Source organism: Pichia membranifaciens (assembly GCF_001661235.1).
Source record: "Pichia membranifaciens NRRL Y-2026 unplaced genomic scaffold PICMEscaffold_5, whole genome shotgun sequence".
NCBI classification, from domain to species: Eukaryota; Fungi; Ascomycota; class Pichiomycetes; order Pichiales; family Pichiaceae; genus Pichia; species Pichia membranifaciens.
Window position 1 is genome coordinate 1,272,084 of NW_017566986.1, and position 21,906 is coordinate 1,293,989.

Here is a 21,906-nt window from a genome sequence, read left to right on the forward strand (position 1 = left end):
AATCATCTAACTCACCTACAATAGTCTTCTCCGGAAGATCATATTGGATTATGGAATCTTATTTTTCAGTTTAAATGTATGGGCTACATATAAATCGGTCGCTCTTTTCAGAAATACTATACTTTTCTAAATCAGATTGGCTTCTTCGGTTAAAATGACCTGTTCCTCTTTTCCTCTGTTTTAAATGACTCCTTTCTTCCGGACATCCTGATAGGCTTTGAAAGTTCACCTTGAAATAGAATCGTTAATAATATATTGAAAAGCTTAAAAGTAAATGTATACAAATTCGATTATAGACCACAGCTAAATATCTAAAGCTCTCACCCCCTAAACATATGCTGAGAGTCTGTGACTGAATTTCTACTCATATTTATTGAACAACAACCACCAAATCGCCTGCTTCAACCATTTCACCATTAGTATGTATAACTTTCAACACTTTCCCGCTCTGCGTAGAACTAACAACCATTTCAGTTTTCATGGCTTCAATAACTACTAAGCTTTGGCCTTCTTTAACCTCATCGCCCACCTTGACGAGTGATTTCCAGAAACGGCCGGAATATTCAGAGTAAATCATTTCAGCATCTTCAGGATATTCTTCGACGTTTTCTTCAACCTTAGTGCCAGTCTTTGATAGTTCTTCATTGGCCACTTGAATCAAACGCTTGAATTCTTGCAACTTTTCACCATCTTGAGTTTCTTGGAACTTTTCAATGGATTCGGAATTGGCTTGGATCCAACTTAGGTATTTAGTGTGATCAAACACGGATTCTATGATGTCTACCTCAAATTTACCGTGTTTTGAATCTTCAACCATTTGTTCTAATTCTTCCTCGCTAACAGGGTAGAATGAAACTTGATCAAATGGTGTTAACAACCAAGGTTTACCATTGTTGAATTTTTTGGTGTACTCCCCTAGAGACAATTTGTCCCAAATTGGGATTGTTCTACCAACTAACTGGTAACCACCAGGAGACTCCATCGTGTAAATACACATGTACATTCCACCGATTCCAACAGTACCATTTGGAGTAAACGTTCTGGATGGATTGTATTTGGAGCCAAGGAATCTATGCCTAGGATCTAAAGGAACTGCGCATGGTGCACCAAGGAAAACATCACCCAAACCTAGAACCAAAAATCTAGCAGAATATAGCATATCTTTAACTTCAGATCTTTCAATGCCATTAACATTGGCAATGAAGTCAACGTTATTTGGTAACCATGGTGCATCTGATCTAATAGTTTCTTGGTATCTCTTAACAGCATCTAATGTTTTACTATCTTCAAACGCCATTGGTAGTCTAACAACACGCGATGGAACCGTCCACTTGTTAGTGAACGCAACTTCTGACTCATATGCAACTAAAGTTTCGACCAAAGTTTTCTGGTGAATTGCGAAACCATCATACTCAATCAAAACAGATCTGACACCTTGAGACATTTCAATGATACCGACAGTTTGATGTCTATCAACCATCTCGATCAATTTATGAACACGGTAAGAGTAGTTTAAATCCATGATATTCTCACCGTACTCAACCAAAATGTATCTATCACCAGCCTGTCTGTAAGTAACGATTGGGGAATGTTTATTAGCTTGGAAAACAGACAAGACTGGATTTTCTGGCTTGACAAGTGCTTTAGTAATGGAAGAAAATTCGCCTTCTAGTGCCGACAATGCCATATTCTGCTGTTCCTTCAAAGAAAGAGCATGGTCAAAGGAGATTGGCACAAAAGTAATTAAATCACCGGGTTTAACTTGACCAATCTTCCACATTTCTGCATCTGCAACAACAGCTTGACACACAAATCCACCAAGAGATGGACCATCACATGTCAAGATAACAGGTTCGTCACCTGTGAAGTTGATTGCACCTAGAGAGTAAACATAATCGTGAGCATTAGAAGGGTGCAAGCCACCTTCACCACCATCAGCTCTAGCCCATTTAGGTTTAGGACCGATGAGTCTGACACCAAATCTGTTCGAGTTGTAGTGAACCTTCCATTGATTAGAGAAAAAGTCTTCAATGGATTCAGGCTTAAAGAAATCTGGTGACCCATGAGGACCGCACGTAACACCGACTGTCCATTCTTTGTTAGTCGAGATGGTAGGAATTAATGATCTAGGAGCGGCTGCTGGCTCACAAATTGGAGCCGGTAAGCTGTTGGCACCCAATCCTGGTTGGCCAAGGAACAAAACGTCTCCCATTTTCAAAACTCTGCCGTTATATCCGCCTAAGTTACCCAACGCAAATGTGGATCTTGAACCTAAGTACTCGGTGACATCAATACCACCTCTAATTGCTAAGTATGATCTACAACCGGTAGTCAACTTACCAATCTGCAACTTGTCGCCACGTTTAACAACAATAGGTTCGTACATATTAATCTCTTCATTGTTGAGTTTCAATGGAACCTCACCACCCGTTACTGAAATGACCGTTTCGTGATGGAATAAAATCGATGGACCGTTCAACGTAATTTCAATAGCAGGAGCTTTATAGTGATTGCCCACAATTCTATTAGCCAATCTGAAAGAGTATGCGTCCATAGGGCCAGAGGGTGGGACGCCAATTCTCCAATAACCAACTCTGCCTGGGTAATCTTGAACAGTGGTGTAAGCACCCGGAGCAGTGATTTCAAATGCATTTGGTTTATAGTCATATGTATCCAAAATTTTAGTATGCATCTTAGCATCTTCGAACATGGCAGAATTAGCAACACTTCTTAAATAGTCAACGTTGGTAATACAACCGTAAACGACAGTCTGATCCAATGCCTTTCTCAACTTGGAAAGTGCATCAGCTCTGTCTTTACCATGGACAATAATTTTCGCCAAAGTAGGATCATATTCTGATGAAACAATGGAGCCTGTTTTGACCCAAGTGTCAACTCTGGCAAACTCTGGGAATTTCACTTCAATCAGTTGACCAGGGGATGGTTTGAAATCTTTAACTGGATTTTCGGCATACAATCTAGCTTCCATTGAGGCACCTTGAACTATGATTTCTTGATCAAAATTTGGTGCCATGTCTGCAGCAATGTAAAGCATCCATTCGACGAGATCCAAACCAGTGACCATTTCGGTAATTGGATGCTCGACTTGTAATCTAGTATTAACTTCCAAGAAATAAAATTCATCTCTCTTTTCATCGTAAATGAACTCGACAGTACCTGCACATTTATAGTTCATTGAGGCACCCAATTGCTCGGCAGCTTTTCTCATTTTGGCTCTAGTTATTTCTGGCAAATTTGGAGCAGGAGTTTCCTCGATAATCTTTTGGTTTCTTCTTTGAAGAGAGCAGTCTCTCTCACCAATGGCAATTGCCTTACCAAATCCATCTCCGAACATTTGAATTTCAACGTGTCTAGCGTTTTCAACGAATCTTTCCAAAAAGACACCAGAATCACCGAAGTAAGACTTACCTTGATGTTGAACAGTTTCAAAAACTCTTTCGATATCGTCTTCAGAGTCCACCTTTTGTAAACCAATACCACCACCACCAGCAGTAGATTTGACCATGATTGGGTATTCCAACTTAGCGGCAATCTCCTTAGCTTCGGCTGCACTTGAAACCAAACCAGAACCAGGTACAAGAGGAACACCTGCCTTTTCTGCGATTTCTCTAGCAGAGTGCTTCAATCCCAACTTCCTGATAGCATCTCCTGAAGGACCAACCCAAGTGATTCCTTCTGCAGCAAGTCTGTCAGCGAAGTCTGCGTTTTCTGAAAGAAAACCATAGCCAGGAATGACAGCTTCTGCACCTGAATCTTTGACTGCCTTGAGCATCTTCTCGATGTTGATGTAAGTTTCAGCAGCAGAGATGCCATGTAATGGAATTTTCTCATCTGCAATAAGAGCGTGTTCAGCATATTCGTCAGGGTCTGAATAAACTGCAACGGATTTGATACCCAATTTCTTTAAAGTTTTCATGATTCTGACTGCAATTTCACCTCTATTTGCAACCAAGACCTTGTTGAATGGTTTCTTGCCAGCCTGTTCTGCTTTCTCGGATTCTTGAGCAGCGATATAGTATCTCCAGCCACCAAATTTTGTGATGTCGACAGTACCGTTCTGTTTGTAACCAAACTCTTCACAGATAAATGATTTGACCCATTGACCATCTTCGGTTTCAACAGAGCCAATACCTAGAGGTTCAGGTACCATGGCAATAAAGTCACCGAATCTTTCGGTTGGGACGGCATAAATCTCGATTTCGATTTTAGAACCATCGGATTCCACTCTTCTTAATCCTGGTTTTTGAACAGGACCAGTGATTGGCAATGCATAAAGCTTGTAATTGGAAGAGGTTTTAGTTGTCTCTAATTTGGTTGCTTGAACCTTTTCTAATTGCCAATGCAAAGGTAAGTTTTCTAAATGGGCTCCGACAACAGCCAACTTGATGCACTTGGACAAGTTTGGTTGTGGAATGGAAGAGTTAAGGTTATCCTTGATACCTGCAACTTTACCCTTGACGTTACCGATACGTCTGTCGTTGGCAGGGTACAAAGTTTTCAAGAATCTCTTAGCTAAATCAAGCAATGCGTAATCCTCAAATGCCTTACCTAAAATGGTGACACCATTTGGTAAGCCGTCTGATCTGAACCCGGCAGGGATTGCCAAAGCGGAGAAATCCGCCAAGTTACAAAAGTTTGTCCATGTACCTTGGATGGAGTTGATCTTAACTGGTTCGTCGTTAACCTGCTTGATGGTAGGGTTTAGAGGGCATGTCGGGACGAGCATCACGTCGATACCCTTGAAGGATTCGTGGACCCGGTTCAAAATACCCTGTCTTTTGTATTCGTACTCGTAGGCAGTGGCAGCGTCGTATTTGGCACCACCTTTAATGATGGCGGTGACTGTTGGGTCAAGATCTTTTTCTGGAGGGTTGGTTGCATAAAAGTCTTTGACAGCAGAGTATCTCTCTGCGACCCAGGTGCCTTCGTACAAGCATTTGGCCAAGTCGAGGAGAGGGGAAAAGTCACATGGGACAATTTCTGCACCTAACTTGGTGAAGTTCTCAATAGCGGCTTGGAAAATCTTTGGATTTTCCTCATCACCATACCACAAGCCCTTGAAGTCGATTGGAACTGCAATCTTCAAGTTTGGAGGATAGGATTTTAAAGGGTTGTCTGGTAAAAGTCTGGAGTATTCGCAGTTGGAAAGGTCCTCCTTTGCACAGACATTGAAAGCCAGTTGGGCGTCGTCTAGGTTCAGGGCAAAGATGGAAGGACAGTCCAATGACTTGCATGCTGGCACGACACCAGCGGTGGAAAAAGCGCCGACGGTTGGCTTGAGGCCGATCAAGTTGTTCAAGGCTGCAGGGACTCTTCCCGAGCCGGCGGTGTCTGTGCCCAATGCCAAAGGCACCAAGCCTCTACCGACGACGGAGGCAGAACCTGCGGAGGAGCCACCGGAAACGTGCGAGTCGCTGAATGAGCATGGGGTGATGCCGTAGGGAGATCTGGTGCCGACCAAGCCCGTAGCAAACTGGTCCAAGTTGGTCTTACCGATCACAATGGCACCCTGGTCTCTGAGCAGGGCGACGACGGTGGAGTCCTTGGTTGGCTGGTAAGCAAAGGAAGGACACGCTGCCGTGGTTTCGAAGCCAAGAGCGTCGATGTTGTCCTTGACGGCAATAGGCACACCGTAGAGCTTCAGGTCGGACTTGTTCGATTTCGATTGCAGGATTTTCCACTGGTGGACGAGATTTTCCTCGGAGGCCAAGGAGATCCATGCTGGGTCGCTGCTGTGGGTGGCCTGCAAGTGGGCGAGAAGCGCCTTGAGGGTGTTGAGAGACTCAAAGGGAGACGTCTCTCTGTTGAAGGAGACCCAATCGGAGACGGACCAGCCGATTGTGTTCATGGTTGTCTGGGAGGCACAAGGGAGACAGCACTGACTGCAGAACGCGTGGAGCGGGTGTTAGTAGGCTCATTCGGAGAACGGAACGGCCGAGTGTTTGTCGGCTCTACGCCGACGGGCGATACATACGAGTTTCTAGATCACGGATGTGTGTGTGTCTGGCAGAGATAGCAGGAGGAGGAGAACCGGAGGTGTCAGCAAAGCGAGATATGTGAGAGAGGGCTTTGGCTGGCGGGCTGCGGCTGCACGAGTTTGGGTTGCGAAGGGTGTAGGGGAGACGGGGACGCAGCCGGAAAACGTGAAGAAGGTAGAAAGGTTGGCGCAAGGACAGAGGGCCTCGTGAGGTTTAAGTACCGTGAGGCAGCGGCGACGAGAACAATGGCAACGACCACGGCCCGAGCCGACGACGGGATCGTGAAAAGAGAGCAGTCGGAGAAGAACGAAGGGGCAGCGGTGGTGGTGATAAACGTCAAACACCAGCCGGGCGTCAGATTATGCACGATTGTGACGTTGCGGCGGCCTCAAGCCGCCGCCGCCGCCCGCCGCAACGCTGTTTCGGCGATGGCCATGCTGCGCAGCGTGTTCTTTCGAGCCGATAAGAGGCGTGCTGGGGCGGCCCGTGTCCTGCTGCGGGGGGCACACCCGGCGGGCCGAGTGGGGGGAGGGGCGCACTCGTCGGGCCGTGCAGGGAAGTGGCCGGAAACGGAAGGAGGGAGGCAGAAGGGAGAGAAAAAAGAGGGCAACTTCCAGGAAGGGAAAACACACACAAGGAGGGCAACTGCTGAGCATCTGGTGCACGGTTGTTTTTTCTCCCCCGCTGGTGCACGGGCGCTTCTCCACCTTCTGTCCCTTTCTCGTCCGCCCTGGCCTAACTCCTTCTAGGCGCTTCTCCCCCGGTTCCCGGCTCCCGGCGGCGGCGCAGGCGGCGCGGGCAACGAAAAAACAGGACCGACAAACACCGCCGGGCGCCGCCGCTAGCGGGGGCGGGCCTCGAGGCGTACCCCCGCCTGGCGCCGGCAAGAGAAATTCCCGCATCGTGCCGATACGCCAGGTTTTCTTCATCCTGCGGCCGGTTCCCCCTTTTCTGGAACAGACAAGGCGGCACTTGACGTGGTGGAGGGCCCGGAAGCCAGAGACAGCAGCAATGGGACCAGCAGCAGCAGCAGCAGCAGGTGCTAACGGAAGTGCAGGTGGGCTAGTTGTAGCAGATGTAGCAGTGGCGGTGCCTGCCTCCGAGGCCGCCGCTGGTCCCGCAGCCCCCTTTTCCTTGTAGTCGCAGCTTCCACCTGGTCCGAACGAAAGAACGAACGTTTTTGGGCTGTTTGACATTTTCCCTCTGCTCTCTTCTCCTGCGCCCGAGACACAGCTTACGCCTGCATCCTCGCCAGCAACAGCAACAAGACTCGTCCACATCCGCAAACACCACCACAGCTACTACCAGACCGTGCTATCCACGTCCGACAGCCATCTCTCCAACAGACTGCGTTTTTTTCTTTCGTCCTTCGTACGTCACCCCTCCAGCTCACCCACCCACCCCGGTATATGCACTAGGCGTCCGTTTCTTCACGTCGTATATGTCATTCCAATAGAGTGCTGATTCTGTCTTTCACCCCCAATCTCTAGTGTCAACAATTACCACCAGCCAGCCAGCCAGTCAGCCAGTCAGGACACTCGGTCACATATATACAATCATCTCACAACCCCTCCGATCCGTTTCAAAGCTACCTTTTCTAATCGTCGACTAGTATCACTTATTTCTCTTCTTTTCTTATCATATCAACTAATTTCTCGATTACTTGTTCGCCTGTGCACACAGATTGATTCTCACACGCCCACACAAGCAAGCATCTCTTTCTACTATACTATTCTACTACATTGCGGCTCGAACCGACTCAGAACAAAACAAAAGCTAGCTTTATCTCTTTTCTAGTCCTGCGCACAACAGTTTCATTCGAAAACCCCCAAAAGAAACTTTCCCAAAATGATCAAAAGAAGTTTCATCAACACGTTGCCTTTACAGCTAAAATCAATAATTCTGGACGACCCCCAGACCCAGACCTCTTCGAGCTCTGCCAGCATTTCAACAGCAAATGAAAAAGTTGACAAAGCAGAGCTCCAACCCCAATGTCGAGGTGATGTCGAAACAGACAACTTGACCGACGACCTCACCTCGCAGACAGAAAACCTCGATAACTCTTCAGACCTCTCTACAAGATCGCCCTCTATATTCTCCTTCGACTCGTCCATCCTTGACAATGCAAACGATAGCAGTCTCGGCAACAACGGTAATAACAATATCAAACTTGATGTGAAGGCAAAACAATTTTTAGTCAACAAGTTGTTAGAACAGAAAGGTATCATCTTCACAGAGTTTAACGACATCCAGTTGAAATTATTTGACGTAGACTCCACCTTGTGTCCCGAAGAATTTGATAAACTCGTCGCCAAATTGGACCCTCAAAGTAGAATTCTACTATGCGAAAAAATCAAATTGATTTATGGTTTCAACAGCTTGACCTCCTTCATCATCAGACTGATTAACATCTTGAACTTCAGTACCTTTTTCTCCATCTTCGACATTACCTCTAACATTAAATTATATGGTTTCTACAGTTTGACCTACATGAATCCCGTAGAAATCTTGGTCAAGCAAATTAGAAATGATTTGTTCATTGTCAAATCTTTCAAAGAATTCACCATTCAAGAAATGAAAAAGGAGCATGATTTCCATCTACCTTACAAGGAGTTCAAAAGATTGAACTTGAATGACGGGAATTTGGTCGTGGTGAAAATCTTATTCAAAAATGAACAAAAACCAATAGACCTCTCTCTAATCAAACCTTTGTTACCTAAAATCAAGATGTTGCATTTATCTCTTGAAAATGAGTCGAAGTTAAAACCTTTCAATGATCTGATTGATAAATATGGTACTTCTCTACGTTACTTGAAATTCGGTGTTAACAGAGGAACTTTCAAAAAGATCCCAAATAAAAACAACATAGATGTAATGAAGTTGGTCAACATTGACAACTTAAATTTTATCAATGACCTCAAAGACTGTTCATCCCTTGATGTATTCTTTGACAACTGGGAGTTGAGAAAAAATTGCGATATTAAATTTCAAGAGAATTTCATCATCAAATTTGAAATCATGCAAAGAATTGAGCATTTGAAAGTGTTGAACATTTTCCATACTTACATCGATTCGAAGGATTTAAACAAATTGAAATATTTTCCTAATTTAACACATTCCAAGATCAGTTACGTCATACTAGATAACGATGGTTTCGATATGAGTGAGTGTAAAAATTTACAAGAGTTGAAGATTCATTTCACATATCAAAAGTCAATAGAAGACATCTCTTTCAACGATGACGATAATGATAATGCCGTGAACTATGCTGAAAATATCCATTGGCCTGCAAACTTAAAAAAATTGTCCATTACCATCCACAATATAAAGAATCTGATCCAAAATTTTAGTATAAGATTGAACATTTTAAGAAAGATTGCCAAGCCTTTGCCTCCATCAATCATTGACTTGTGTATTGATATCAGTTATGATACTGGTGGCTCTGGCCCAGAATTGTATTCCATTTCAAGGGATGATATTCTCAAAATTTCTGGTTTGATCAACAAAATATTGACCAACAATTTGGAAAATTTGAAGTTGAAGGGTATATCCAGATATAATTACAAAATTGGTAAACCTTTGATTTTCTCTGCAATCAATTTCCCGACTTCTTTGAAATTACTTTCTTTGAATGATTTCATCTTAGATTATAATTTCATCAATCTTCCAAATTTGAAAAAGCTATATTTTGAGCATTCCCTGTTTGATTCAGACTTCAAACTGCCAGTTTCAGATGAGATTTTGATTGAGAAGTGTACATTCAAAGATCTTTCTTTCATTCCTTCCAGTAGTAGTAAGATTGAATTCAAAATGTGCACATTTAGGAAAGTTCCAAGCTACAATGGTGATGTCACCAACGTCGTTATTAACAATTGCAGAATCATGGAACAGCCAACCAATAACGTTTTCCAATTTCAGCAGCAACTGCAAATGAATACTCAGAGAAACAACAACAATCATAATGGCAATTCCAGCGCTAACGGAAATAACAACAACAATGGTAATGCTGGTTCAAGAAAATCCAATTTCTCCAATGTTGGGCATAACAATCATAATCAAAACAAACATCGCAAGCAGCAAATGGATCAGAACCAATCCAGTATGGATGATCTTCAAAATCATAACATCACCAATGCTTCACCACAGATTCTTCCACAGCGTTCACAAACTCTACCATTTAGCTCATCATCTGCTAATTCGTTATCGATGATAAATGAATACTCCAACAACATGTATCAAAATCCAGGTACTCCTCAATACTCTTTTGCTAATTTTACTGGAGGTTCGTTGAACCAAATTCCTGGTTTACAATCCTTTTCTATTCCGAAGCAACAAACTTTTGATTATGGAAGCGCAAACTCATTGAACAGAAATTCTACTGATGTTGTCAACTTATTAAACAAAGATCTAGAATTTCAGCTAGGTGGTTTGTCTTTGAATTCCTCCCAGTATTTAAATGGCTTTGCAAACTCTACCGGGACTCATACTCCTAGTTCTAATGGTTTCAATAATCGTATTCCAAGTCCTCAACCATTGAATGTCTCTATCTCCTCTCCCCCGGTTTCATCTTCTGAATCAATGGGCTCCAACTCTCACACTGGAGGGCACCTTCCAAAACGTTCCAATTCATTCCAACAGCATTCCCAATCGCAACATCAACAACACCAACAACAACAGCAGCAGCAGCAACAACAACAACAACAACAACACCAACAACACCAACAACACCAACAACAACATCAGCAGCTGCAACAACATCAACAACAACAACATCAGCAGCAGCAGCAGCAACAACAACAGCAGCAACAACAACAACAAAATTTTGGAATGTCTAATATGATGAATCAATTTAGCAAGTCAATGATGAGTCCATCTATGGGCTCTTTCAATTGTGATATTGATTCAGAGCTTGCTCGTTCTGGTCTTGGCAATTTATATGATAACCAAAACGGGGTTTCCTCACCAGGTACGAATAGTTATGGGTATTACAACCATACGTTGACTAATAATAACATGTCGGGCTTTTCTATGATGTCCAACGGAATGAATAACAGTGACAACGGTAATAGCAATAGCAATAACAACACGGGTGGTAGTAACAGCATACAGCATACTTCCCAGGCAGATGAGGAGCAATATATAATGTCCCCATCACCGAGTAACATGAGTGAGTCCAGAATGAGCATGAGTGGAGGAAGTGCATCCATGTTAATGTCTCAACATCGCCAACCTTCACTGCAACAACAACAGCAGCAGCAGCAGCAGCAACAGTTCATAGGTTCTCGTCCTGCTACACAATACTTCAATCCTAACCAACACTTGATGAATCCTGTTCTTGGAGCCATGAACAGTGGTGGTAACAGTACCAACAGCATATCCAGCTTGGGAGTCTTTAGTGGATTACCAATGAACTCTACATCATCTCAGAGAAATTCATTCATTGACAATGAGGGTGCAAGTAATCATAGCATGGATGTCAGTGGGACCCATCTTTCAAACTGATCAATAAACAGTTATGTTAGTCGTTGACCCCTTTTGTCACATCTTTTTCTTTTCTTTTCTTTTCTTTTCTTTTCTTTTCTTTTTTCTTCTTCATTCTACTTCATTCTTCTATTTCATTTTTCATTTAATCATCTTAAACTACATTATTCATAATTATTTGCCGTGAACTAGTGGCATCTTTTTAATTCATTATAAATTGTTGTTACCTTATGTATACATCCATTCAATTGTTTTTTGTTTCTTTTCTTCGTCACCGCAATTTATACATAAACTAATTATATCCATTTTCTAATACATTGTTCTGAAATATCAAATATTTTCTTTTTGGTTATTCAAAACCGCTTTGACAGCCAGTTTGATACATCCGAGTAGTGAACTCGCCCCAGCAATAAACCCTTGAGCATGTACAAACGTTGCGTCATCAACCCCAGCCACATCTCTCAACTCTCCGTCGGCTAGGCCACACCACTCCTGTGGTAACCTTTTCCTTGACTCAAATGAAGCTGGCAGGGTTGGCACTGCAGCTAACCTCCAGTTTTGGGTAGAGTCTGGATATATAGCATATAGAGAATTGCCCATTCTGTCCAAACTTCTCTCATACGCAAAAAGGTGCTCTTTCCAAGGTATAAATTCGGGAATGATCATGATTCTCTTCAATGCATCTTGCACGAGTTTCTTTGTAATCAATGAAGGGTCTTCAACTACAATCTCATCATGATATGTACCATAAGTTTCTCCGGAAAGTGAAGCATTATAGGCTTGTTGGAGTATAGACTCACCACGCATAAAAGAGAACGCAAAATATTTCACATAATTTTCAAAAGCAGATTTCAAAATATCTATTACAGTTTCAAGACGCTTCATACGAAGTGCATATATCTCGGTTTCATCGTAGTTCAACAATTCGTAGTCATGTAACTGCAAGTTATAAAACTTTACCATGTTTGGAAGCGTATGTTGGTCAGCGTTAAACCTTGGAACAGCGGGTCGTGTTGACTCATGTTTGTTCGAAAGACGTAAATTCCTTGTTTGTGCGTCTATGATTTCTATAAAATCATAATACGCTCGTTCATAGAGCCAGTTTATCTTAGAAGAATCTGAGAAATTGGTGATTTTTTTAAGTACTTCTTTCCCGTAAAATCTGTATACGAGTCCAACAGTTGCCAGCGGCACAACTTTGCCCCTTTTTGTATTATTGAAATAAAAGTTTTGTGGAGCAGAGTTTTGATTCTTAAGTCGGTGACCATTACCTTTCTTCTTTCTACCGTTCGAGTTACTATTGCTATTTTGCGGGTGGTTTGATTTGATTTCTGGAGTCCAATGGAAGACTCCCTGTTGCGGTACGTAATCTCCTCCGAGTCCAATCAAAATTGTGTTCTGTGTGTGTTTGTAGGTGTGTAGCATTTGCGAAAATTGCGTACTCGTTTCATCCAACGGCACAATGGTATGCTCCCGCAAGACAAAACTAAGTAATGCCAAGGCCATAGCAGTTTCTAGGGAGAAATCGCCGCATGGAATGATAACCTCCGTTGTGGATGGCATTTTTTTGGGGCGTTTATGTGTTTTCATCTGTAGCTGCTTTATTGGTAGGGAGGGTATATACGTTATCCATGCATTGGATAGAAGGTGCAGCAAAACAAGGTCGGAAAAAACAATTCATGTTTGGAAAGGCCGACTTCCCGATTGGGAAAAGCAAAATTTGGGATGAAAAAAAGTATCTTCAAAAGATTGTTTTGAAGAAACGTATATATTTCATTCAAATATACAGGAATATACAATAGCTTCGACGTCGATCCTTTGAAAACCGAACGCAGCACAAATGGTGGTTTAATAGTACAGATATTTATAAAAATAGGAAATGGAAGGGTCATAGGTGGATAGTGAGTAGGTCATAACGGCTGAACTGGGAGTTACAGCTAGGACATTTACGCATTCTAGCAGAAAGTCTATCATCAACGCAATCTTTGCAGAAACAGTGACCGCATGTTTTTAAAGCGACGTTTTTGAAGTTCTTACCGCATAGAGAGCATTTAGTCATACTGAGCAATGCCTGCTGTATTTCTGAGTCTGTGCCAACACTACCATTAATGGGTTTCTCTGCAGCCTTACCGTCTCTATATGAGGTGATAAGAGACTTGTAATTCTGTATTTTCCGCTGTTCGGAGCTGAGGTCCTGCTGGCACGACATAAGCTTTTTATCCAGCTGCTGAAGCTCAAACTGATACTTGCTGATTTGGGAGCGCAGTTCATTTTCCGTTTCTGCCTTGTCTCTGATGTTTTTCTCCATGGAGGATATTGTAATCTTGAGTTTGACGATATCGTTCTTGTAAAGCGTTTCAACCTTCTGCAGGTTTTCATACAATCGTTCTTCAATCGCGAGCTTCTTCTGGGTTTCTTCTTCATTAGACTTGAGGATTTCAATCAATTCCATTTGCTTTGTGAGGTTGGAGGACAACACTTTGTTCTGCGAGGAGAGGGAGTCTTTAGCCCTCATCGCTTGGAAATACTTTTCATCTGCCTTAGCTTTTTCTACCGAGAGTTTATTGATAAGAGTTTCCGAGTCGGATGCCTTCATGAGTTTGGCAACGGAGACCTCTCGTGTGGACTTAAAGGCCTGTTCAATCTGCTTCAACTCATTGATGATGATCTTGTTGTGCTCGTCGCTGGAAAGGTCGGAAAGGTTTGTTGCCTGGACCTCTTCCAGCTGTTCGATGCGCTGCTGCAAGGTGTCGATCAACTTCTGGAAGTTTGATATGAGTTCTGTTTTCCCCTTTTCATTTTTCAGCACCGCGATCTTGGCGTTGAGAGCGTCTCTGTCCGATCTGATTCGGTTGATGTCGGTTTCCAATTTGGAGATATAGTTGTTGCTGTTTTCCAACTCCACGTTGTATTTCGATTCCAATTTGGCTTTGTTGATGGAGAACTTCGACTCGAGCTCGAACATCTGGTTCTCGATCTTTGTCTTGCCGAGCTTGAGGTCCTCTGCGGACTTTTTCAGGCTCTTGTTCTCCTCGACAACGCTGCGGTAGTTTGAGGACAGCTTGAGAAGCTCGTCCTCGGACAAGTGTCTGGATTTCGGGTTGAGGTCTGCCACCTGTTTCTCGAGATCGAAAGAGAGCTTGATCTTCTCCTCCAACTGCTGCTGGAGAGTCTGGTTTTTCGCCTCTACGGCTGCTATCTGAAGTTTCAAGTCCTCTACCTCGGACCTCGTCTTTGCTGGGTCTATTGCGCCCGATCCGGCCGAGCCGTTGGCATGTTCTCCGTCCTTCGCTGTGTTGTTGTTGTGGTTGGACGTGCCGTTGGCGGCTTGGGGGTCCGGCACAGGCATGTCGCCGTTGACGTCTTCGCTGCTGCCGTTGCTCGTTCCGTTGTTGGCGGCCTCGGAGCGCGTCTTGGCGGGTTGCTCCTGCTTGACGCCGGAGGGGCTGTCCACAGACTCGTCCTTGATCCTCTCCAAGGCCTTGGAGTGCGAGCGGTCGCTCTGTCGGGTGAGGTCCTCGATCTGGGCGTTGAGCTTGGCGACGGACACCTTGAGGAGCGAGTTCTCGTTGTGCAGCGTGTTGCGCAGCACGGTCAAGGACGCCACCTGGTTCTGCAAGCCCAAGAACTGGTCCTGCGGGGCGGCGGCGGCGGTGCTGCTGCCGGCCGCCGGCTCCCTCCTGTTGAACACCGCGTCGAGCAGCTGGATGAGCCCGTCACGCAGCCGATCCAGGTTCGCCACAAGCGTCTCCGTCGACACGTCGCCGGCGCCGCCGGCGCCTGCCCCGGCCTCCCCGCCGCCGCACGCCGCCAACGACACGAGGATGTCGTCGTTCACCGCCGCCGGCGCCCTCTGCGCCACGTCCACGCCAAACAGCGTCCGCAGGCTGCCCAGGATCTGCGTCCACCACTGCGTCAGCACCGAGTTGTACAGCACGAGCCTCGAGCACCGGTCGTTCACGCACGAGAGCGTCTCCACGAGCGACACGTTCTTGCGGTACTGCAGGTGGAACATCCGGTACAGCGCCTGTTTCTGGAAGTACACCACGTCGTCCTGCGTCAGCGGGCAGTCTCGCGTCGTCACGTTGGGATCCAACGACACCGCCGACCGCTCCGTCGCCATCGCAGCACGAATCTTCTTGTTGAGTCTTCGCCACGACTGGACCGCCTCCGCTGCGTCCGCCGCCTTCCGCTTAGCACCACGCGGGGTCGTGTTCTCTGCCATCCTTGCTGCTCCTTGCTGTTCCTTGCTGCTGCTCCTGCTGCTCTTCCAGCTCCCACACCCTCTCCCCACGCCCGTCAGCCCTGTTCTTCTTTCCGTGACGGCTCATGCCCGTCTCCGTCCTCTTCTCCCTCTCTCCCTCCCTCCCCCTCCATCCTCACCACCTCGCCGGCGACCGGCAAGGCCAAAATCCCAAAAATCGGGACGATCGTCTCTGCCAACGGCGCGCACGGGTCAGTAGCAGCAGAGCGGGTAGGAGCCCGTGAGGGGAGGCGGCCGGGGAGAGACAGAGAGACGCTGAAGTGAAGAAGGGCGGCAGGCAGAGGAGCAGAGCAGGAACAGCAGGAGGAGGTGGAGGCAGACAAAAGCAACAGCAGCAGCAGCAGCAGCAGTAGACGACCGCAGACCACCAGATGTTCAGACAAACCGCAAGACTCGCCCTCAGACAGTCCGGGGCCCTCGGCAGACTCGCCGGGTCCGGGTACAGATTCCAGTCGACCCTGAGCGCCAACGAGGTGTTGAAGAGATCCGTGGCCGTGTTGAAGACGTTTGAAATCAAGACGCCGGAGCAGCCGATCACCATGACCACGCAGTTCGGCAAGGACTTGGGCATGGACTCGCTCGACTACAACGATGCGTTGGTTGCGCTCGAGGAGGAGTTCGACGTCGTTTTCGACGACAAGGTGGCCAACGAGATCACCACCGTCGGCGAGGCCGTGGACTACATTGCGAAGAACCACATGCCTGAGGAGGACATCTTGGACAAAGAGGTCCGTTAGAATGGCGGCGGCAGCGGCGGCGGCGGCGGCAAGCCCACGCACTGTCGGTGCCGCCCAGCGGGGGGGTGCTCTTCCCTGCTGGGTGGCCGTGAGCATGTGTATGGAAAATGTGTATATATATTGCCCCGGACGGGGCCGTCCTCGTCCGTGTCTGCCATGGCCGGACGGTCCTATTCCTTAACGATTATTCTTACTCTTATTGAAAGAAACCCCGTAGAGCGGCCCGGGCAGCGGTCCGCTGGAGCGACGCGTCGCTGGCCCGCCCGCAGGCCAGGCCGCCGTGAGGCTCGTACAAAAGACGGGGTGGTTCCGTTCTTCATGAGCCAACAGAGGACACGGCAGGGCGGACCAGGAAGGGGCCTGGCGGTGGCAAAGACAGACACAGCAGAGCAGACAGACGCAATGACCAGCAGCACAGACACGCCGGCGGCCCCAGCGGGGCCAGCGGGGCTTGAAACGGTGAACAAGGACCTCGAAGGGCTGAACCTCTCGAGCTCGAACTCGGAGGACGAGGACGAGGCGGAGGGCCACACGGACGGCATCGACGAGGAGCTCGACGAGGAGGAGCGCGTGCAGCGGGAGCAGCAGCAGCAGAAGGCAGACAAGATGGCGTACATCGAGAAGACGTACGGGCTCACGACGATCCCGGACACGAACGTCGACGTGTTGCCCGCGGACCAGGAGCTCACGACAGACATCCCGCTCGACACCACCTACATCGACCTCATCCACCTCAAGATCGGCTCGCTCGAAAACCTCCGACTCGAGCGCTTCACGCAGCTCGAGAGCATCAACCTCCGGGACAACCTCATTGTGCGGCTCAACGCGTTGAAACACATCGACCCGCAGTGCAAGCTGCGGATCAAGGAGCTCGACTTCTACGACAACCGCATCAAACACATCTCCAGCCACGTGAACGAGTTTACCAACCTCGAGATCCTCGACCTCAGCTTCAACAACATCAAGCACATCAAGCACGTCGAAAACCTCACCCGGCTCGAAAACCTCTACTTTGTCCAGAACAAGATCTCCAAGATCGAGAACCTCGACAGAATGACGCTCCTCCAGAACTTGGAGCTCGGCGGCAACCGCGTCGAGACCATCGAGAACCTCGACTCCCTCGTCAGCCTCCGCCAGTTGTGGCTCGGCCAGAACAGGATCTCCCGCCTCGAGGGCCTGGCCCGGCTCCGCAACCTCCGCGTCTTGAGCATCCAGAGCAACCGCATCGAGAAGATCGAGGGTCTCGACGGCCTCACCGCCCTCGAGGAGCTCTACCTCTCCAACAACCGCATCTCCAAGCTCGAGGGCCTCGACGCCCTCGTCAACCTCCAGGTGCTCGACGTCACCAGCAACGCCATCGCCAAGCTCGAGGGCCTCGACGCCCTCACCCAGCTTACCGATTTCTGGTGCTCCTACAACCAGGTCGCCGACTACTCCAACATCCACGACGCCCTGCAGCACGCCACCAGCCTCGAGACCGTCTACTTCGAAGGCAACCCCATCCAGCTCAAAGACCCGACCATGTACAGGACAAAGCTCCGGCTCTGTTTCGGAGACTCGTTGCAGAAGATCGACGCGTTGTACGTAAGCACCGGCCGCATGGTGGGCCAGTAGCCGAGGCGGGGGCGATACTCCGCAGTGGAGGGACAACGCCCTGAGATGGGCAGAGGCCTCTAGCTGAACAGTCACGGCGGCGTGTATAGGCCTGTAGCAGGCGGTAGAGGGCGGCAGAGGAGAAGGAGCAGTCGACATACAAACGTGGCCCCCTCAATTCTCTGCCTGTGTGCCTTTTTGCCGCCCCTTTTGTACCGAACACTAGCGAACCATCGAACCATCGAGCAATAAAAGAGACCACACGACATAGCAATGCTTGGAAGACACACGATTACGGCCCGCCGGCTCGGCAGCCGGGGGCTCTCCTTCTTCAGCGGAATCGAGCTGGCGCCACCAGACCCGATCTTGTCGTTGACGACGGCATACCACGCGGACCCGAAGCCCGAGGAGTACAAGATCAACCTCGGAGTCGGGGCGTACCGGGACGGCCAGGGCCGGCCGTGGGTGTTAGACTCTGTACGGCAGGCGGAGCAGCAGATTGCCGCAGACAAGAGGAACAACCACGAGTACGTGCCGATCCTCGGCACGAGCACGTACGTCGGGCTCGTGCAGCGGTTCCTCTTCCAGCAGGAGGGGATGCCGTTCTCGACGAGATTGCTCGTTGACGAGGACAGAATCGCCACGGGGCAGGGCATCTCCGGAACAGGAAGCTTGAAGGTGATGGCGGAGCTTCTTGCCAAGAAGGTCAAGAGCGACAGCGGCCGTGCCGGCGGCCGGGTGTTCATTCCAAACCCGAGCTGGGCCAACCATGCGTCGATCTTCGCCAGCTCGGGCATGGAGGTTGGCACGTACCGCTACTACGACCCGCAGACGCAGGGCTTGGCGTTGGACGCCCTGTTGGACGACCTGGCGGCCCTGCTGCCGGGAGATGCGGTGCTGCTGCACGTGTGCTGCCACAACCCGACAGGCGTCGATCCGAGCGACGCCGAGTGGGACCAGATCCTGCAGGTGGTGGAGGACAGACAGTTGCTGCCCATCTTCGATATGGCGTACCAGGGCTTCAGCCACGGGATTGCAGAGGACTTGGCGGTCGTCGAGAAGTTGGCCCGGCGCATGCTCTCGTCGGGACTCATCGAGAACGCCATGTTGAGCCAGAGTTTCGCCAAGAACCTGGGCTTGTACGGCGAGCGGGTCGGCTCCTTCTCCCTAATCACGGCCAGCCGGGAGGAGAAGGCCAAGGTGCAGTCGCAGCTCAAGCAGATTGTCCGCTCGATGTATTCGTCGCCGCCCTGCCACGGCTCCAAGATCGTCGAGCGGGTCTTGGGCGACGAGCAGCTCTACGCTCAGTGGTGTGGAGAGGTCGCTGTCATGAGAGACCGCTTGAAACAGATGCGTCTGCTACTCTTTGAACAGTTGCGCAACCTCCGCTGCCACGGACCGGGCACTACGGGACCCACCGGCTGGGAACACTTGGTCCAGCAGCAAGGCATGTTCTGCTTCACGGGGCTCTCGCCCGACCAGGTCAACGCCTTGCAGAAACAGAGCATCTACATGACCAGCAACGGCCGCATCAGCGTCGCCGGGATCAATGAGGCCAACGTCGAGCGCTTGTCCCGGGCCATTGCAGGCGTCTTTGCGTCCTGATCCGTACCTTATAGTAGCCTTATCTAGTCGCAATCCGCAATCTCCGTCCTTGTTCATTTACCGCCTCGTGCACACCTCCCCCTCCCCCTTCCTTTTCCCGTTTGTCCCCTCCCTGGTGGTGTCATCCCACCCCGGAGAAGCATGCCCGGCCCGCTTACACGAAAGATCAGCCTCCTCGTCACTGTCATCGCCGCTGTCACCCCGTGGGGAACTTTTTTTTTCCTTTCGAGCTCTTCTGATTTAAGCGTCCCATTTTCCTCCTCTCCCGGGCACTGTCTGGAATCGGTCGGAGATGCTTTGAAGGACCTAGTGTGCAATTGCAGAGCAGAAGGCTCCGGATCCAGCAGCAGCAGAGGTCAATTGTCTGAAGACCGGTACACGTGAAAACACGACTCGTACACAAATACATTTTACACAAACACACTGACAAAAAAACACAAACACTGCTGAAAAAAAGCTCAGCTAAAAAAAAGACAAAGACATAGACGGAAACAGCCAACCATGCCTGAGTACAAAATCACAGAGGTGCCTACGACCCCGTTTGATGGTCAGAAGCCAGGAACGTCCGGGTTGAGAAAGAAAACCACGGTGTTTCAGACAGAACACTACACGGAGAACTTCCTCCAGGCGGTGTTTGACTCGATTCCTGAGGGAAGTGCAAACGCCACCTTGGTTGTTGGAGGGGATGGCCGCTACTACAACGACCACTTTGTTAACTTGATTGCGAGGATTGGCGCAGCCAACGGCGTGAAGAAGTTGATCATTGGTGAAAACGGGATCTTGTCTACACCTGCGGCCTCGCATGTCATTAGGACCCTCAACGGGCCTGGCGGCATCACTGGCGGCATAATTCTTACTGCTTCCCACAACCCCGGTGGTCCTACAAATGATTGTGGAATCAAGTACAATCTCAGCAACGGTGGTCCGGCTCCGGAGTCGGTCACCAACAAGATGTACGAATGCTCCTTGCATCTTTCCCACTACAAAATTATTAGCGACTTGCCTGCAATCGACATTGGGAAGCTAGGAGTTACCAAGTACGGCCCGCTAGAAGTCGAGATCATTGACCCGACAGAAGCCTACGTGGCAATGCTGAAATCAATCTTTGACTTCGACCTCATCAAATCTTTCATTACCGGCCACAAGGAGTTCAAGTTTTTGTTTGATGCCTTGAATGGAGTCACTGGACCTTACGGTCGGGCCATTTTTGTGGACGAGTTGGGTTTCCCAGAGTCCTCCATACAAAACTGCACGCCCTTGGGCGACTTTGGTGGCTTACATCCGGATCCAAACTTGACATATGCCAAGACATTAGTCGACAAGGTCGACGCTGAGAAAATTACTTTCGGTGCAGCCTCGGATGGTGACGGTGATAGAAACATGATTTACGGTTACAAAGCCTTTGTCTCGCCAGGTGATTCCGTTGCTATCATCTCCGAACACGCCGAGTCAATCCCTTACTTTAAGAAAAGTGGAATTTATGGTCTTGCAAGATCCATGCCTACTTCTGCGGCCATTGACTTGGTCGCCAAGGAGAAGGGCTTGAACGTCTACGAAGTCCCAACAGGCTGGAAATTTTTCTGTGCCTTGTTTGACGCAAACAAATTGTCCATCTGCGGTGAAGAATCGTTCGGCACAGGGTCGAACCACATCCGAGAAAAAGATGGACTTTGGGCAATTGTTGCATGGCTCAACGTTTTGGCTGCCTTTGCTGCCGCCAACCCGGGTGCCGAGGTGTCAATAGGCAACATACAGCGTCTATTTTGGAAGAAATATGGACGTGTTTTCTTCACCAGATACGACTACGAAAATTGTGATTCTGAAGGTGCCACTAAAATTATAGACTTCTTGCAATCCAAGGTTAACGACCCATCTTTTGTTGGTTCAACGTTCCCGACCGGAAGCAAGGTGAAGGAGGCCGCCAATTTCTCATACACAGATCTAGATGGCTCGGTGTCGAAAAACCAAGGCTTGTTTGTCAAACTCGAAGATGGTCTTCGTTTCGTTGTCAGATTATCAGGTACAGGATCGTCCGGTGCGACAATCAGACTTTACTTGGAAAAGCATTCCCTAAACAAAACGGATGAAACTTTTGCCCTCTCTGTCGAAGAATATTTGGCAGATGATATCCCTGAGGTCATTAAATTTTTGCAATTCCAAGAAAACATCGGTAGATCTAAGCCTGATGTTAAAACCTGATTACCTCCTCCTTCCATACATTCAGTAA

At 48.1% G+C, this 21,906-nt stretch overlaps 7 protein-coding genes across 7 annotated transcripts; 5 read left to right on the forward strand and 2 right to left on the reverse strand.

The window, feature by feature from the left end:
• Window positions 1-10: 10 nt before the first annotated feature.
• Window positions 11-6,276, reverse strand: PICMEDRAFT_17914 (hypothetical protein). Its single transcript, XM_019161804.1, has 2 exons — window positions 5,996-6,276; window positions 11-5,903 (listed from the first exon to the last, which is right to left on the reverse strand). The coding sequence occupies exon 2, from the start codon at window positions 5,867-5,869 to the stop codon at window positions 371-373; it is 5,499 nt and encodes a 1,832-aa protein (XP_019016559.1). The 5' UTR covers window positions 5,870-5,903; window positions 5,996-6,276; the 3' UTR covers window positions 11-370.
• A 1,287-nt stretch (window positions 6,277-7,563) lies between these two features.
• PICMEDRAFT_172475 (hypothetical protein) lies at window positions 7,564-11,656 on the forward strand. Its single transcript, XM_019161522.1, has one exon. The coding sequence runs from the start codon at window positions 7,848-7,850 to the stop codon at window positions 11,499-11,501; it is 3,654 nt and encodes a 1,217-aa protein (XP_019016560.1). The 5' UTR covers window positions 7,564-7,847; the 3' UTR covers window positions 11,502-11,656.
• Window positions 11,657-11,810: 154 nt separating this feature from the next.
• PICMEDRAFT_74207 (hypothetical protein) lies at window positions 11,811-13,043 on the reverse strand (the record flags this gene model as incomplete). The annotated part of the gene is made up of 1 exon (XM_019164709.1): window positions 11,811-13,043. The coding sequence occupies one exon, from the start codon at window positions 13,041-13,043 to the stop codon at window positions 11,811-11,813; it is 1,233 nt and encodes a 410-aa protein (XP_019016561.1).
• Window positions 13,044-16,088: 3,045 nt separating this feature from the next.
• On the forward strand, window positions 16,089-16,544 carry PICMEDRAFT_17917 (hypothetical protein). Its single transcript, XM_019161805.1, has one exon. It carries the CDS (start codon window positions 16,116-16,118, stop codon window positions 16,479-16,481), a length of 366 nt encoding a protein of 121 aa, XP_019016562.1. The 5' UTR covers window positions 16,089-16,115; the 3' UTR covers window positions 16,482-16,544.
• A 543-nt stretch (window positions 16,545-17,087) lies between these two features.
• On the forward strand, window positions 17,088-18,095 carry PICMEDRAFT_35819 (hypothetical protein; the record flags this gene model as incomplete). Its single annotated transcript, XM_019162967.1, has 1 exon — window positions 17,088-18,095. One exon carries the CDS (start codon window positions 17,088-17,090, stop codon window positions 18,093-18,095), a length of 1,008 nt encoding a protein of 335 aa, XP_019016563.1.
• A 252-nt stretch (window positions 18,096-18,347) lies between these two features.
• PICMEDRAFT_60190 (hypothetical protein) lies at window positions 18,348-19,679 on the forward strand (the record flags this gene model as incomplete). Its single annotated transcript, XM_019163414.1, has 1 exon — window positions 18,348-19,679. The coding sequence occupies one exon, from the start codon at window positions 18,348-18,350 to the stop codon at window positions 19,677-19,679; it is 1,332 nt and encodes a 443-aa protein (XP_019016564.1).
• A 501-nt stretch (window positions 19,680-20,180) lies between these two features.
• PICMEDRAFT_74211 (hypothetical protein) lies at window positions 20,181-21,878 on the forward strand (the record flags this gene model as incomplete). The annotated part of the gene is made up of 1 exon (XM_019164710.1): window positions 20,181-21,878. The coding sequence occupies one exon, from the start codon at window positions 20,181-20,183 to the stop codon at window positions 21,876-21,878; it is 1,698 nt and encodes a 565-aa protein (XP_019016565.1).
• Between the last annotated feature and the right edge of the window lie 28 nt (window positions 21,879-21,906).

Coding starts and splice junctions, on each gene's coding strand:
- PICMEDRAFT_172475 (XM_019161522.1), top strand. CDS start 7,848: ATGATCAAAAGAAGTTTCATCAACACGTTGCCTTTACAGCTAAAATCA.
- PICMEDRAFT_17914 (XM_019161804.1), bottom strand. CDS start 5,869: ATGAACACAATCGGCTGGTCCGTCTCCGATTGGGTCTCCTTCAACAGA.
- PICMEDRAFT_17917 (XM_019161805.1), top strand. CDS start 16,116: ATGTTCAGACAAACCGCAAGACTCGCCCTCAGACAGTCCGGGGCCCTC.